Genomic DNA, 16,481 nt, shown 5'->3' on the forward strand with positions numbered 1-16,481 from the left:
AGAGAGAGACTTTCTAGAGACTACCATCTCCACCACAGTGTTGACCTGTGAGTGAGAGATAGATGGACGGGCATTTAATTTTGTGATGACCTGGATTTCTGTGCAAATGACAAGATCCCGAAAAACAGTCAAAGAATATCACGTAGCTTCACCTGCTAGCGCTGCTTTGCTGCGCCCTTGTCAAGCCTGCCGTTGTTCAGTGGTTTTACACACACATCCACGCACACACACACACTTCAACACACACACACACACAAGCTCCTCTTCCCCCTTGTTCCTCCACTGCCGCTAGTGGACAGTAATACGATTCACATCCAATCCAGACCTGCCTCCCCTGTGTGGCCCCCAGTATGGATCTCCCTATAGTCGCCTGCTGAGGGAAATTGAGTTTGCTTTTTGCTTTTTTGTCGGCTCTGGACTGGCCGCGAGCCGACTGGATATCACCTGCCACTCTGTATTCTGCCACGCTGGCATTTTATTTCACACGGGAAAAAAATCATTGGCGGCTCACTGGATCCACATTGACACATCGAGACAGCCCTCCCTCGCTCGACTTGGATGTTCAGGTCCTCCCGAGGAGCGAGACCGGGGGGTTTTATTCCTGTAATGAAGGAGTGTCGGCAGAGGATTGGGTTCTGGCTGGTTTTGGAGTTTGATGGGAAGTGAGGGAATGCTTGGTGAGCTCCACTCTCTGGCGCTGTGGTGTGCGGACTTGAGGGCGGGCTGAAGTTAAATCCAACTTGAAGCTGACGTGTAAATGGACGGGGAGCTTCCTGGCCATCGTCCACTCTACTTTCTAACTCTCCGTCAATGTCTCGCCCGATTTAGCACCATCGCATTGGTTATCGGAGACGATGGAATACAGCATGGTATGAATATCAATGCCATGACGTAACAATAACACAATGATAATGCAAACAGCTCGATAAAAATATGTCACACATTACTTATTATACTATTTCTACATTTCCACATACCAGAATACCAAATCTGTTGACATCAACACTCTACACTTTTCTCTCTGCTTTAAGATCACAAGTCTTATGCGGGCTATGTTATTACACGTCATCATCAGGACATCGCTCTGCCCTCTGGGAGGTCTTCTTGTTCCTACCTCCACAAGTCTGCCTTTTAAGAGATAGATCGATTTCCTAGATAAGAAATCGAGGAAATCGACTAAACTATAACATCTGATGTACACCTTTTGCCCAGACAAGAAAGTTTACGTTGCAGATGCTTCATATAAACTGTACATACAGGGTCATCCTCTGGAAATAAAGGTCAATAAAGGACATGGGTGATCATCTGAGCCTCTATTGTACGTCCCTGGGCCAACCTCAATAATGCACATTGGACCTTATTGGAGCATGAAGTCTTTATGTGCGAAGCTAACCAAGCCAAACGGCAATGTAATAAGCGTAGTTCCTCTTTCTTTTATGGCCTCATCGTAGCTTTACTCCCATTCTTTATCTCTTGGAATCAGCAACATTTCAAGCGGCTGCAAATAATGGAAATAATGGAAACCACAGCAGCACAAGCCCTAGTGCAGGTATAGGACTGAGGTCTTCTTAGGATACACCATTACAGTCAATAGCCATAAAGGTATACAGACTCAGATTAATGCATTCACAGGGATTTGTATATCTGTTTGGAAGAAAGATGTTGGAACAAATTTTATTGTAACATTTTCACGGAAACCTTTGAAAATAAATCAGGCCAAACGTCTATGTCTCCTATTAACCGGTTTACTCTGTGTGTGCGTATGGTGTCGGTGTGGCAGTGCGTTTGTGCCTGCGTATATGACTTTGTGTGTGTGTGTGTGTGTGTTTGTGCGTGTCTGTGTGTGTGTGCATATATGTGTATGTGTGGCTGTTTGTATAGAAGAATGCCTGGTCCAGCAGACTTCCTCCCTGACCCATATATGGCAGGATGTGTCTGCCGTTTATGCCTGGAGGCAGCTTGTTTATTGTGTGTCCGCCATCACGCTCAGCCCTAAATGATACCTGACCCCCTTAATCATATGCTCCACACTAATATCATCTCCCCGCAGACAAACGCCTCAGTGGTTTGTCCTGAGAACATCAGTCCCAAGGCCTTCCTGTCCCGGGAGAGAGAGAGAGAGGGGGGCGGGGAGAAAGAGAGAGAGAGATGAGGGGGGGGGGGGGGGGGGGGGGGGGGGGGGGGGGAGGGGGGGGGAAGGGGGGGGGGGTGGGGGGGGGGGGGGGGGGGGGGGGGGGGGGGGGGGGGGGGGGGGGGGGGGGGGGGGGGGGGGGGGGGGGGGGGGGGGGGGGGGGGGGGGGGGGGGGGGGGGAGGGAGGGGGTGGTGGGGAGGGGGGAGGGGGGGGGGGAGAGAGGGAGGAGGGGGGGGAGGAGGAGAGGGGGGGGGGGGGGGGGTGGGGGGGGGGGAGGAGGAGGGAGCGAGAGGAGAGAGAGGGGTGGAGGAAGGGAGAGAGAGAGAGAAGAGAAGAAAGGAGCGGGGGGGAAAAGCCATGACAGGAAGCCCCTTGGGCCGTCCCTTCTCCCCTCTCTCTGTTTGATGGAGGGAGGCGGGACAATTACTTATATTTTTGTACATTTATATAACTGTCGGCGTAGAGCACAGTCCACTGTCCTCTTTATTTGTTCAAGCTGTCGCCTTGGATCATCTCCCATCAGTCCCCCGACGTCCCTCCCCTCCACGGCGGACTCGGTGTCTCCGCTAAACGCCAAACGACCGTTACTTCCGATAAAACTCTGCTGACTCTTTGCTGTCAGACCTAATGGGACCAGCGGCGTCGTATTTGTAGTATTTCTTTATTTTCTATTCATCCTTTCAATTGAGGTCGGGGAGAATGGAGAGGGAACGGAGAGGGATGATTTCATTACAGCCGTCGGTGGGAGCAGGACGGATAATGTACCGAGGGGCTATGAAGCTTTTACCCAGGGGCTGTCAGGCTTTATGTGCTAGCTGTCACGGCGCTCCGGTCAGCCCCGATCGCTTCATGACCCTGGAATGGAGGTGCATGTCGAGTGGAGACCTCCCTCTTCCACACAACGATGAGACGAGGGGCTCTTTTAGTTATGATTACTGCCTGTTGTTCCCTGTTCAGGCCTCCCGGCTCGTCTCAAGGGAAATGATTCAGGGGCAGCGAGAAAGCCAGCTGCGCAGCTCCTTGGCGTTTGTGTGTGTCTCTTAAGGTGTTCAAAAAAACCTCAATTGCATGGTTGTAACTCCCTCATTCTCTCGCTGCCCCCTCCCCTTCCCTGCCTGCAGGACAACTTCCCCGCAGGGAACCCCGAACGCCTCCAGGACCTCAAGTCCACGGTGGACCTCCTGACCAGCATCACCTTCTTCAGGATGAAGGTACACTGTGTGTGTGTGTCCATGTGTGTGTGTGTGTGTGTGTGTGTGTGTGTTTGTGTGTGTGTTTGTATGTGTGTGTGTGTGTGTGTGTGTGTGTGTGTGTGTGTGTGTGTGTGTGTGTGTGTGTGTGTGTGTGTGTGTGTGTGTGTGTGTGTGTGTGTGTGTCTGTATGTACGTGAATGCGTGCATGCGTGTGTTTGTGTGTACCCGTGGGGGGTTTTGTTATGGCTGCGCGGCACCCTCATGTCAAATGTATGTGCTGTGTTATGACCACTCACCCTGTGTGTTCAGGGTATGTGCGGCTTATTGCACACAGACCATCGACGCCTGTCCGGTCAAGGCAATAAAGAAATGATGGAGTAGAACTGGAGCAAGAGGGTCATGCCCCCACTGTTATGCCCATCCCCTTCCCCGGTCTGCAGGCGTGCAGCGGAGAGAGGCTCTGTAATCCAGGATCTCATGTCATGAGATCCTGGATTACAGAGCCAGGGCCTCTCATCGCTGCACGGCTGTAGACCGGGGAAAGAGGATGACAATGACCGCCGCGGTGCAGAGGAGAGATGCACTGGCTCGGTAATCCCAGATCTCAGATGTCATGACGGCAGTAGTAGCCCCTGCTGAAGGCATCCCTCTCGTTGATGATGACGTCCCGATATTAACAGCCAGACGCCCCCCCCCCCCCCCCCCCCCCCCCCCCCCCCCCCCCCCAAAGGGAAGGAGGTAGAATCCTACAATGAGTCTGAACTCTTATCACCGTCTCACACACAGCTTCGCTCAGATCACATGATCTTTTTACTTTTGCAACGATCGATAAATAGCAACAGAATGGCCCGTCCCAAAGAACGTCAAACATCAGCAGGACCCTGGCGATCCGTCTCAACAGAGTGAACCGTAATACACGGGTTACTTTCACTGACGGGACGCAGGGATTACAAAAAAGTAAAAGGCTACCAGGGTGTCAAGGCCTGTACATCTGAGCTGATACACGGGAAACACTACGAAGAGGACTCAGCCGGGGCCCCAGCGTGACTGTCCTCTTAGATTATCCATCCGACACCTAGCCAGCCAATCAGTGGCCAGGATACACCCAAGTCATCAGTCACACTAACCGATCGCAGCAGCCCACCTGCGACCCAGCTGACACACACACACACGACACACACACACGCACACACACACGCACGCACACACGCACGCACGCACGCGCGCACACACACACATCCCAAACATACGCCACACATACACACAGACACACAGACACCCCACACACACACACATAGACACATCCCGCACATACCCCACTCATGAACAATAAACACACACACACACACACACAACAAACCCTTACACTCACAAACACAAAAAAGGGGTAGATACACACCACACAAACAAATATAACAGCTATAAAATAGGTGTGCGTGGAGCCTGGTGTGTAGGTCGCCGGTTGATTTACACCTCTTCATACCTACTGTCCATTTCACTAATAGTGAAAATGGCCACGGCCATAAAGTTCAGCCCCACCCAAGCCTCAACACTTCCATTGATCTAGAGACCCCTTCGTTTAAGTGAGAAAACATTCACACCACAGGACTATAAAACAAGGAAAAACCAAACAGACATTGATTTCCTTATTGCCAGGCCAGTGAAAATAACCGTCTGCTGCCACATACTCGACTTGATTGGCCTGTGAGCTAGAGCGAGTAGGAATTTGCTAATGGAGTGGGGTGTGTGTGTGTTTGTGTCTGTGCGTCTGAAGGTGTCGTCTGTGTGGGTGTGCATTGTTGCATATTTACCAATACCGTTTTTCTTTTTATGCTGAAATGCAATCCATTCTTTAACACTCAGTTTGGCTCTGTTTTGAACATTGAACGGTGGGATTTCCGCATCGCTTAATCCTTTGCTGAATTTCGATAAAGAATATGGTATAAGACTGCAGGGCAGAGCTGTCACCTGCGTGGCAGGTTTTCAGAGAGGATTAAGGAACATATCTCTGTGCTTCCAAAGCTCTGTGCATATTGGTCACACTCAGCAGCTAGCTTCATGTGAGCACATCCATACATGTTCCATGTTGACACACAAATACCTTTTGCACCTAAGACAGGAAGTCATATCCCCGGTCTTGTTTTATGAATAAATGAACCATGCGTCATTCGTTTTTGGTCTTTGGAAATTGAGATGGCGAGAATTACAGGAGATAAATGGTCCTTTGTGTTCAAATGTAATATCTTTATTCCCTTCATTATTGTATTTAATGATGCTCATTGCTGCCCTCAACGGCTTTACCTTTATTATGTGTTATGTGGTATCATCTCAGTGCCAGTGCCAACCTTTTACTTCTGAGCTCTAGTGCTGTGATTATTTTATTGCCCCTTTATAGTTTGACCAATCCTTAATCATGTGTGTGTTTGTGCGTGTGTGCGTTCATGTTTGTATGTATGTATTTGTGTGTTTCCATCCGTGTGTGTCCGTGTGTTCATGTGCGTCCATGTCTGTTTGTGTGTGCGTCCGTCCGTGTTTGTGTCTGTGTGTGTGTGTGTGTGTGTGTGTGTGTGTGTGTGTGTGTGTGTGTCCCTCCGTATATGTGTGTGTGTGTGTGTGTGTGTGTGTGTGTGTGTGTGTGTGCGCGTCCATCCGTGTGTGTGTGTGTGTGTGTGTGCGTCCTTGTGCGTGCGTGTGTGTGTGTGTGTGTGTGTGTATGTCTCAGGTCCAGGAGCTACAAAGCCCCCCCAGGGCCAGCATGGTGGTGAAGGACTGTGTGAGGGCCTGTCTGGACTCCACCTACAAATACATCTTCGACAACTGCCACGAACTCTACAACCAGCTGCTGGACCAGGTACCCCCACCGGCCCCTGTCCCCCCTGATGTCGCCCCCTGTCAGTGTGGGTTGGAGTGTAGACTCTTGCGACCTATGTCGTGGATAGATGGATGGATGGATGGATGGATGGATGGATGGATGGACTGACTGACTGACCGATAGATCATTTATATATCCCAAGGGGAAATAAAGGCGTCACAGTAACTCACATCAGATAGAATGTTGGTAATAATTGTAATAGAACGATAAAAATAAATATGAAAGAAAATTATTTTCAAGTTCACACCTGCCACTCGCTGAACTTCCTCTGGAGAATAGACGATGGGAGGAGCCCTGCACCTGCTGATCCTCCACGCTTCACACGCCTGGTGGTGTGTGTGTGTGTGTGTGTGTGTGTGTGTGTGTGTGTGTGTGTGTGTGTGTGTGTGTGTGTGTGTGTGTGTGTGTGTGTGTGTGTGTGTGTGTGTGAGTGTGTGTTGAAGTGTGTGTGCGTGTTCATATGGAAGGCCAAAGGGGTCATTAATGCCTGCACAGGCGTGTGCTTTCTTAATGGTAAACAAATTTCATGCGGTACGCAGCGCAAAAGCATCTGGAATTTCCCTTGCTTTTTCGGCCTTCCATATGTGGAGCGCAGGCTTGTGTGAGTGTGTGCGTGTGGCAGTGCGTGTGTGAGTGTGTGTGAGTGTGTGTGTGAGTGGATGTGTGGGTGAGAGGTTTTCAATCTAAAGTGTTTCGAGAGGCCAAAGTGACGATACAGCAGCTTTTTAAACGTCGATTATTAACACACACTCATTATCACACAATCATTTAATGCTTTCATTTGACGAGGGTAGTTGTAATTCCCAAATGTAAATTGAATCGTCTAATATAATATGCCATTTGGTAGACCATTATGCAGAGGGTGCATACATTTCTTGTATGTATGGATATAAAGTATATATAGAGGCACATTTTCCTCACATTAATATCACGCATTGTCTTTTAAACGGCTGGAAATGCTCCGTCACGCCAGCTAGTCACGGTCTCAAACAGAACACAACCATTACCTCAGTGCATAATGGGATATTTCAAATCTCATATGCAACAGCGGAATTGAGAAAACACAGACCCACATAATTAAACAAATTCCCCCGCTGTAATTATCAAACTTTACCGCGTCAACAGGCAAGGGGCCCCCGGTCACGTTTCAGCGCCGACCAGGGGGTCCCCGTGCTGGTTAACCTCGGGACCGCCGGTGTCTCAGTAAACAAGCCGCCGCCGGGCTGGCCGGCGACAGATTATCAACCGCGTCCGCTCGGAGGGAAAAAGGCCCCCTCTCCGACGGGAGCCTGGCGCCTTATTATAATTTCTTCCTTGGCTCGGTCTGTAATGGCGCCGGTTCCCTCCTAAGTTGATAGATAAGCTTCTGTTTTGTTTAAACGGCTCGAGGCGTTGTAAGCAATTACCCCGCCGCCGAGATAGATATGTTCACTAATTACATGTCGTTCCGCTGCCGTTACCGGGGCAACCACATCCCCGTCCCCGTCGTCAAGCGTTGAGCCTGCCGTGGTCGGAATGGCCTCGAGAGCCCCTCCCCTCCCCTGACCCACCCTTCGTCATGTACAGACTAACGGGTCACGCAACAGACACGGCACATGTGACCGACACAGCTATCTGGGTCAGTTCAAGCGAGCCGTCTGAATGAGAGCTCAGGAGTGAACGGTGGGTAAAGGAGCAGTATCGCGGCCGTGGTAGGCCATGGAGCAGTGTAACCAGGACGCATTAGAAAGGATTGGATTGGAGAAGCATGGGTCGCACCTTAATCAATGCAGTCCTCCGAAGGAAATAATACGGGAGCCGGGAGTGAATTGTTTTGCTCAGGAATGAGATTGAGGCAAACTGAGACAAAGCCCGCTATGCTAACTCATCGATCATTCTCAATCTTGTGTTCTCTTTAATCGTGTGGCCAATTCCGCCCGAGAGGTCCCTTGCTGAGGTTTGAATTAAAAGAGATTCACACATGCTTTTTAAATGATATTGGTAAACAAAGACACACACGGAAGGAAGGCATCGAAGGAAAATGGTGAATTGGATCCGATGTTCCGTCTTTCCATCTTGTGCTGCAATCGGGAATCTGATGACATCGCTCGGTGCCTTCCCAGGCTGTGAGTGTGGAGGGTTCTGACAGGACAGGTGGGTGGCGCAGGAGGACTGATGAAGAGCCACTGCTGGTATGTTAATGCGCTAATCCCCACGCCTCCTCCCAGGCAGAGACAAGGAAGCGATGAAGGCTAAACATGACGCACTCCTGTAGCTGCTCCCTGGAGCACCACTAGAACGGCAGTAGGCACGCCGTGATGACACTACCAGCCCCCCCCCAGCCCCCGCTCCGTGCTGGGGGTGTGTCATGATGGTGGGACCCAGCAGAACACTGGGAGTGAACTGCTTTTTCCGCTGGCGTCCCAGTTAGGCTGTGTGTGTGGACGGCTGGTACCATGTGAAGGGGCAGGGGAGGGGGGGGGGGGTCCCTTTTAATGACCTTCACACAGAGAGAAGGATCCTGCTCACAGACCGGCGGAGGCAGGCTGAAGACGAGCGACCGCAAAGACATCACGTAGACGTGCACACCGCCTGCAGGCTATTTAACACCCACACGCGCGTGCACACACACGCAAGCACACACATGAACACACCAACGCACACACTCTCTATGATCTACTGGCTTCAACCAATAGATCATAGATCTGCTACATCTATGCTATAGCGGTGTCTAATTGGGGTTTTATTCATTAATCAATATATTCGTTATCCATGTTTCAATGATTGGTTTATACGGCAAAAATAAATTGTAACAGTATAACGAACATTTAGTGATTTTTACAATCCATTTGTATTCATATTCTTATATTACTCAATCTGCCTGTGCTGCTATAGTTCTCTCCTTCTATCCAACAATACCAGCTGCGGGATTTCACGTTAACTCCCCAGAAATAAAAAAAATCATAGGAGTAAGTCTGCACGCCAGCCGCTAAATGACCAACAGCGCTCTCACTGGACACAGCAGTCCAGTCCCGGCAGCACAGCGGTCTCGGGATTAAAACCCCACGACAACTCGCCAGCCCTATTCACATTCACGGCGCCCCGCCCGGCCGTGGTTTGCCGGCTCTGCCGCCACCAAACGCTCTGGTGACCACAAGTTGTTTTCTCTGCTCCTCAAGTCCTTTGAATTGATTACATTGTGAAGCCATTGTTGGGGAGAAATTGCCCCCGTGTTGCGTTTTCATTTCACCAACACTCCTCCCCCCCCCCCCATCGGCAGTGTTGCGTCGTGCAAAACTCATTACACCGTCGCTAGTTAAATAATTCAACTCATATTATTCAATACAAGATAGGGGACATGCTTCGTTTTTGCACAGTTGTCTATTAATCAGTGGCACATTTTAGTTCCAGCAGGTTACGTGCACGCCGATGAGGCAAACGTGAACACACACACACACACATCCCTCGGGTGAGACTAAATGTGTCGTCTGTAGGCCAGGGTGAGATATTACATTTACAGACCCTCGTAAGAGATTACATTTTTTCCATTATCACCAGTGTTACTTTGTCTGCTACAGGGTGTATGTTTGTGTGTGTGTCTGTGTGTGTATGTGGTTGTGTGAATGTTAATGTGCGTAGAAGTGAGCAATGTACCCGTTTTACCGTGCTTCACTTCACCTGCTCCTTAATGTGGCCCGTGGAGCCACAACCGTTCCTCTTTTGAACGTGAGGGTAGCTTTCTCTCAATGCTTTATCATTACTCATATCTCCCTCTTATCCCCCCCCCCTCTCTCTCTCTCTCTCTCTCTCTCTCTCTCTCTCTCTCTCTCTCTCTCTCTCTCTCTCTCTCTCTTGCCCCCCCCCTCTCTCTCCCATTGCTCTCACACACTCTCTTTCTTTCTCTCTCTCTCCTTCTCTATATCTCTATCTCTCCTTCTCTTTCTCTCCCCCTCTCTCTCTCTCTCTCTCTCTCTCTCTCTCTCTCTCTCTCTCTCTCTCTCTCTCTCTTTAGCCCCCCCTCTCTCTCCCATTGCTCTCACACACACTCTCTTTCTTTCTCTCTCTCTCCTTCTCTATCTCTCTCTCTCTCTCTCTCTCTCTCTCTCTCTCTCTCTCTCTCTCTCTCTCTCTCTCTCTCTCTCTCCGACGCCCAGTTGTTTCTCAGTGTGGGGTGAGCAGATGGCAGGGAGGGGGAAATGAAGGGTTTCACAACAGTCGTACCACAGTTCCTGTCACTTCCTTTTTTCCGAAGAGCCCCCTGTGGAAGGCGTTTCCCGAGCAGGTTGTTTAAGTGAGCCACTGGGACCGGCTGTAGAGAAAAGGGTTTGGGGACGGCGGTCGTGTTGTTCCTGAAGGCTTGACAGCCGTGCGTATTGCTACTCGGGGCATAGCTTGATCTGAGTAACAATTTGCCTGCAAAAAAAATATGAATAAAACATGACGGTAACTCATGTCCCCCAAAAGTGCTTTTTTGCACAGGCTACAATTTACACTCCACAGTATTAAATTATTCATTATCGAATTTGTTGAGTATGTTATTTTTTTTTAAACTTACCTGGGCTGTCCTGCCGTGTCCACGATACTGATCCTGGGCAGACACGACCTGCTGAACGGCGATAACAACTCAAACTAAACCATCAGAGTCACGCCGCCAACTCCGGCCCAGGGACCGTGTTTGACGAGTTTAAACAAAGTGGTCCGGGTCCCCCTCACCATGTCACCCGGCGTCCACCATCGCTGCCTCCGCCTCCTCCTCCGTCCACATCCCCCACCTCCACCCGCTCCGTGTTCAACCCGTGTGGTCCCTCTCTCCTCCCGCCGTCCAGGCCCGCAAGCAGGACCTGCCCCGCGAGGAGCAGGGCCCCTCCATCAAGAACCTGGACTTCTGGCCCAAGCTCATCACGCTCATGGTGACGGTGATCGACGAAGACCGCACGGCGTACACCCCCGTCATCAACCAGTGAGTACCGCCAGGGAGAGATAACTGGGCTATACTGGAGAGATATATATATATATTTATACACAGTATAAATACAAAGTGGTCATCAACCAGTTTCATCAACCAGTGAGTACCACCAGGGAGAGCTAGTAACTATATATATTTATTTATACACGGTATAAATCTATACAACAAACACACAGCAACAGGGAGGTTGGTAGTTCGAACCTCGGCTGCTCCGAGCCGAGTGTCGAGGTGCCCCTGAGCAAGACCACCTGTCGCCTTGCATGGTTGACTCTGCCGTCAACCAATCAAATGTAGATGTAAATGTATAATATACAATATATCTATCTCTACATATGTATATATACTATACTATACTATATTATACTGTATATGTTTTTGTATGTATATACCCAGTCTAGTATATATATATATATATATATATATATATATATATATATATACTATACTGTGTAGAAACTAAACTGCATACAGACATATAAACTATACTGTATCTAAACTACTCTATATATACTTTCTGTACATCAACTATAATGGGTAAAGGGGATGGCCAGTCATGGGTTTGGTCATATGGTCGTTTTGTTATCATTTCAGGTTTCACATGTTGGCTTTATCTAAAGTGTTTACATGGAACCTTCCATGGTCTCGGATAAGGCAAACATAAATCTGTTTTCTAATTCTAAACAGGCTGAGTTTATCTAACAAAAGCTACAACTTTTTTCTTTGAATTTCATTGTCGTCTCGGCAAAGCCATCTTTCTTCGTAAAATATCCTAACTTGGCAAAAAGACGAGGGTTTAAACTGGAGAAGGAGGAAGTAAACACCAACATCTGCCTCATGATCTCCGAACACTCATATATATTTTATGCAAATGTTGTTTCTAGAGTAGTATTTTCTGTTTAAAGGGTAGAGTCATATTTTATGTCCAAGCAAGACCATATTAAAAACTTCCCTCAGACACAAATATTTTGATGGATCACTGAACTATTGAGATATATTCACTGATTAAAACTCTTATAATATTGCTTTTAGAGACATTTCAAAATATTTCACAGCCGGACTTCCTGGCGAATTATGCCAGTAATCAACACAGCCCGTCAAACCCTATTGCAGAGGTTTGTGAGAGCAGCTGGATTGCGCAAGAAAAATGTTTGGCTGCCCTTTAAAACCACTTTCTGTTAATCATGAATGAAGCAAAGACATATTTAGCTGTCAGCTTCCTGCTTGCTGAAAGGGCATTCATCACGGACTCCTGGGGTCTTAACTGTTGCCCCATTGAACCGCTGTAAAGTTTGCTAAAACGCACTGAGAAGTACAACAATATGATCTCCCGGACCCCCTGTGCACACAAAGTATCTGAACTAAGACCTCAGCCCAAACGGCGGTCGCTTAACAACGACAAAAACCCCAGAAGCTGAAATCTCGACAAAAATGCCCATGGCTTCAGTAGAAGCAAAATCCTTTAACCTTCTTATCACATATGGGCGGGGGGGAAAGGAAGGGAAAACCACTTGGCAGCAAAACCTCTGCCTACTAAGTTCAGAAACACGGCAATCACAGATGTGATTATGTGATCGCTGTTATCGCTGTGAAAAAACCGGAGCAATCCAGATATTGAAAAGGAACAAACTGTGACATAACAGCACAGGGATTCGTCCATGAAGACTGGTTTATCGACTGGTTAAGAGCGTCTTAAGGAATAACGACCAGATGGATATTTCTCGTGTTTTTGCCCAAGTAGATATAGATCCTTTTGTTCATGTCCCCCTTGTTGTGTTTGGCCTCCCCCCCCCTGACTCTCTGCTTCACACACGTCATGATGTATGAGGCTTATTAGGGCTTTGTTTATGCCCAGAGCACGTCTCCGTCCCACGGTTGAATGATAGATTCACAATATTCATGCTAGCCCCCCCCCCCCCCCCCCCCCCCCCAATACCCACCCCTCTCGACCCCGCACCGCTCCCCTCCCCTCTCTCGCTCTCCCTCCCCCTGGTCCTGATCCGTAGTGAGAGGGTGGATCAGGCCCTGCCATGTTTTACTCTCCCCCCTGAAGGCCCCCGGAGTGGAGGGGGGTGTGTGCGGTGGGTATGAGTGCTGTGCGGCCGGCACCAGGTGCTCGTCTTCCTGCTAGTGGCGGGCCCCCGCCTCGAGCAGGGCTCTGGCCTGCCACACACCAGCATCAGGGGCCAGAGCGACCCGGAGGGAGGGATGGGAGGTGGAGGAGGCTAAACAAACCTGTGGGCAGACGGGCCTTCAGGCACATATTTACCTACATCCCCCAGTCGATACGGGGGGTAGGGTAGGTAAATGTGTACATTTATATTGGGGGATTTAGGTTACTGAGTGAGTATGTGTGTGTTGGTGTGTGTGTGTGTGTGTGTGTGTGTGTGTGTGTGTGTGTGTGTGTGTGTGTGTGTGTGTGTGTGTGTGTGTGTGTGTGTGTGTGTGTACACATACACACACACAACATCTCTCTCTATATAGATACATACAACATCTAACATCTCTATATACACGCACACAAACACACAAACCCACAGTAACCTACATCCCACATATATATATATATAAATATACACATGTGGGTCGAATATATATATAACTAAGGGAGAAAAAGAGCGATAGCGAGAGCGAGCTAAAGAAAGGGGAGGAGCGAGGGAGAGAGAGAGAGCTTGAGTCATGGGAGAGACCGGGGGGATGCACGAGATGGAAGAGGGTGACCGCAGTCATCCCTCCCTGGCCTCGTCATCCTCCCCTCACAACGCATTGACCAGGCAGCAGTAGGGGAGATGCAGTAGGCTACTTAGTGATGTTGCGACCGGCGAGAGGAAAAATGGCCGCAGTGAGGCCGGGCCCGGGGAAGCAATACATTTTCCAAACCTTAGGCGGGACAGATTGTCTCCGCGAATGGGTTTTGATGTTCGGAGAAACGGGACAGCTCCGAGGCGAAGGACGACGGAGGAAAAAAACACATTTCCGGACCCCCGGGCGAATCGCGGCCCCGTCATCTATAAATGTCCCCCCAGCCACGTCTGACGCCATGGATAATTAGAGCATTGATGTGGCACATTCACAGCTTGACTGCAAATCCATAGGCGTTCAAAATAGCAATTTATTTTCCCAATGAGTTGCCACCCTCTCCTCCTCCTCCCTCCTCCTGCTCTGTCATTTCCTCTCTGCCCGACCTCAGCCTCTCTCCTGACCCCGCCCAAACCTCATCCCACCTCAATCCCCCAACCCCAACACACACCCACCTCACCTCAACCTGCGAGGGAGGGCTGGGATGGGGGAACGGGCAAGGCCATCGGTCGAAGTTTGTCGGTCGAAGCTGGTCGGTCGAAGCCTTACATCACGACAGGAAATGAGTCTGATTGGACGTGTTTTCCCTTTCCTTCCCTTTCTCCCTCACAGATTCCCCCAGGAGCTGAACATGGGCAAGATCGCCGCCGAGATCATGTGGAGCCTCTTTGCCCTGGATATGAAATACGCCATGGAAGGTCAGTGTGCCAGCGGTGTCACCGCCGCCGCCATATGGACGCGCACATGGGTCCGTCAACAGAACAAAGGCTCGGCCGTGTTTAGGCTTTTTGTACCGTTTTGTTATTTTCGTTTCGTTTTGTTCCTTTCTCGTCACATCAGCCCGAGCGAGCGTAAGAGGTCGGTCGGGGGCCAAGAGTTGTGTGTGTGTGTGTGTGTGACGACCCCGAAAAGGTCACGAGTTGAATTCTGGGAGCAAGTGGCTGCTCTGAGAGAGGCCGGTCTTCTGAATGAGCCCTCATGAGCAGCCGGAGATACCGCGTGTGTCAGCCGGTGAAAGGCACCAGGTTGATGGGGAGCTGTTGTTTTATGGGCTGCTTGGTCGCTCTCTGTTTCCTGGCCGCTAACTCTGCATATTGACCCGCTCCAGGGAGGGAGAACTTGGCCGGTTCAATCTTTATCGATGCCGCAGTTACCCACAAAGAGAGTTGTGTAATAGATTGAGTGTGTGTGTGTGTGTGTGTGTGTGTGTGCACTTCTGTGTGAATCTGTGTGTGTATTTCTCCAGCACACTTTGAGTTATTGCCCGTGTCATGGAAACCCTTTGAAGTAATGTGAATGGGCCGGGCGGTCCTGATACCAGGTTTTATTCCTCAGCCAAGGGAGGAGATAGACAGAACGGGCCGAGTCATTGAACGGCAGCGAGCGTTCAGGCTAATGAGTCAGAAGCACACAATGAGTCACAGACACAGAAAATAAAGAAAACGGCAATCAGGGTAGCTTAGAAAGAAGACATTTTTTCCCTCCCGCTCAAGGTTAACGTTATCTTCGATGAGACATGTTTTTATGATGAGTGCCACGTTGTATTTCCTTACTCCACATTAACCTTGCTCCGCTGACTCTGAAGACACTGAAGACCCTTTTATTGTATTTTTGTTCGACTGACAGACCCCTCCTCCGTCTCCCCCAACCCGGCTCCCCCTCTCCCCCCTCTCCCTCATCTCCCCCCTCTCCCTCATCTCCCCCCTCTCCCTCATCTCCCCCCTCTCCCTCATCTCCCCCCTCACCCCCCTCTCCCCCCTCTCCCTCATCTCCCCCCTCTCCCCTATCCATGAGAGGCTGACACTTCAATCAATGGAACCTGCTTGTTTTATGTGTAAGGGCCACGCCTTTACCCCACACAAAGAGTCAATACCAACCACTGCACACACACACACACACACACACACACACACACACACACACACACACACACACACACACACACACACACACACACACACACACACACACACACACACACACACACACACACAATCACACACACATGTTGAGATCCATCTTAATTATTTTAATCTAAAGTCTACTCTACAAGCCCTTATGCCTCTCAAAGTATCTTACTGCAGAGTATTTATGTGTATATATATATGCTGTGTATATATATATATATATATACTGTAGATGTATATAAATGCAGTTGAATGTAATGTATATGTAGGTCACCTATAAGCTATAAGCAGGGCATTGGAGATAGGCCGGGCATATAGCCAAGGAGAAAGATAACACGCCACTCGTCACGTTGTCCCTGCAAGAGGCCTGAGGTTGCGTGGCTCGCTGACAGCTACGTCAATGGAACACCATCATCTCGCTGCGTCGCACGCTTGACAGTTCAATACAAACCGTGAGACCACCGTCCTGAGCTATGTCCTGGTTGTGTCTGGGAGCGTATGAGTGGGGTTCATACGAATCCTGTTATCATGTTTTTGATTATCGCAATTAATTGCGGCCGGGGCAGGCAAAAAACGTCTGAGTTCATATTTGTATTAAAACTCTGAGGAACTTTTTTAACGACCGAATGATTACTT

The 16,481-nt window shown here is 49.5% G+C and overlaps 1 protein-coding gene across 1 annotated transcript in view; it reads left to right on the top strand.

Moving 5' to 3' along the window:
* The window catches only part of LOC130403934 (protein unc-13 homolog C), a 109,308-nt gene that overhangs the window by 52,382 nt on the left and 40,445 nt on the right, over positions 1 to 16,481 (top strand). The window contains exons 16-19 of the mRNA XM_056608482.1: positions 3,254 to 3,343; positions 6,048 to 6,176; positions 11,003 to 11,136; positions 14,551 to 14,636. Coding sequence (XP_056464457.1) covers positions 3,254 to 3,343; positions 6,048 to 6,176; positions 11,003 to 11,136; positions 14,551 to 14,636 — 439 coding nt within the window. The remainder of the gene's footprint in view (positions 1 to 3,253; positions 3,344 to 6,047; positions 6,177 to 11,002; positions 11,137 to 14,550; positions 14,637 to 16,481) is intronic.

The sequence above is a fragment of the Gadus chalcogrammus genome, chromosome 14 (assembly GCF_026213295.1).
Source record: "Gadus chalcogrammus isolate NIFS_2021 chromosome 14, NIFS_Gcha_1.0, whole genome shotgun sequence".
NCBI classification, from domain to species: Eukaryota; Metazoa; Chordata; class Actinopteri; order Gadiformes; family Gadidae; genus Gadus; species Gadus chalcogrammus.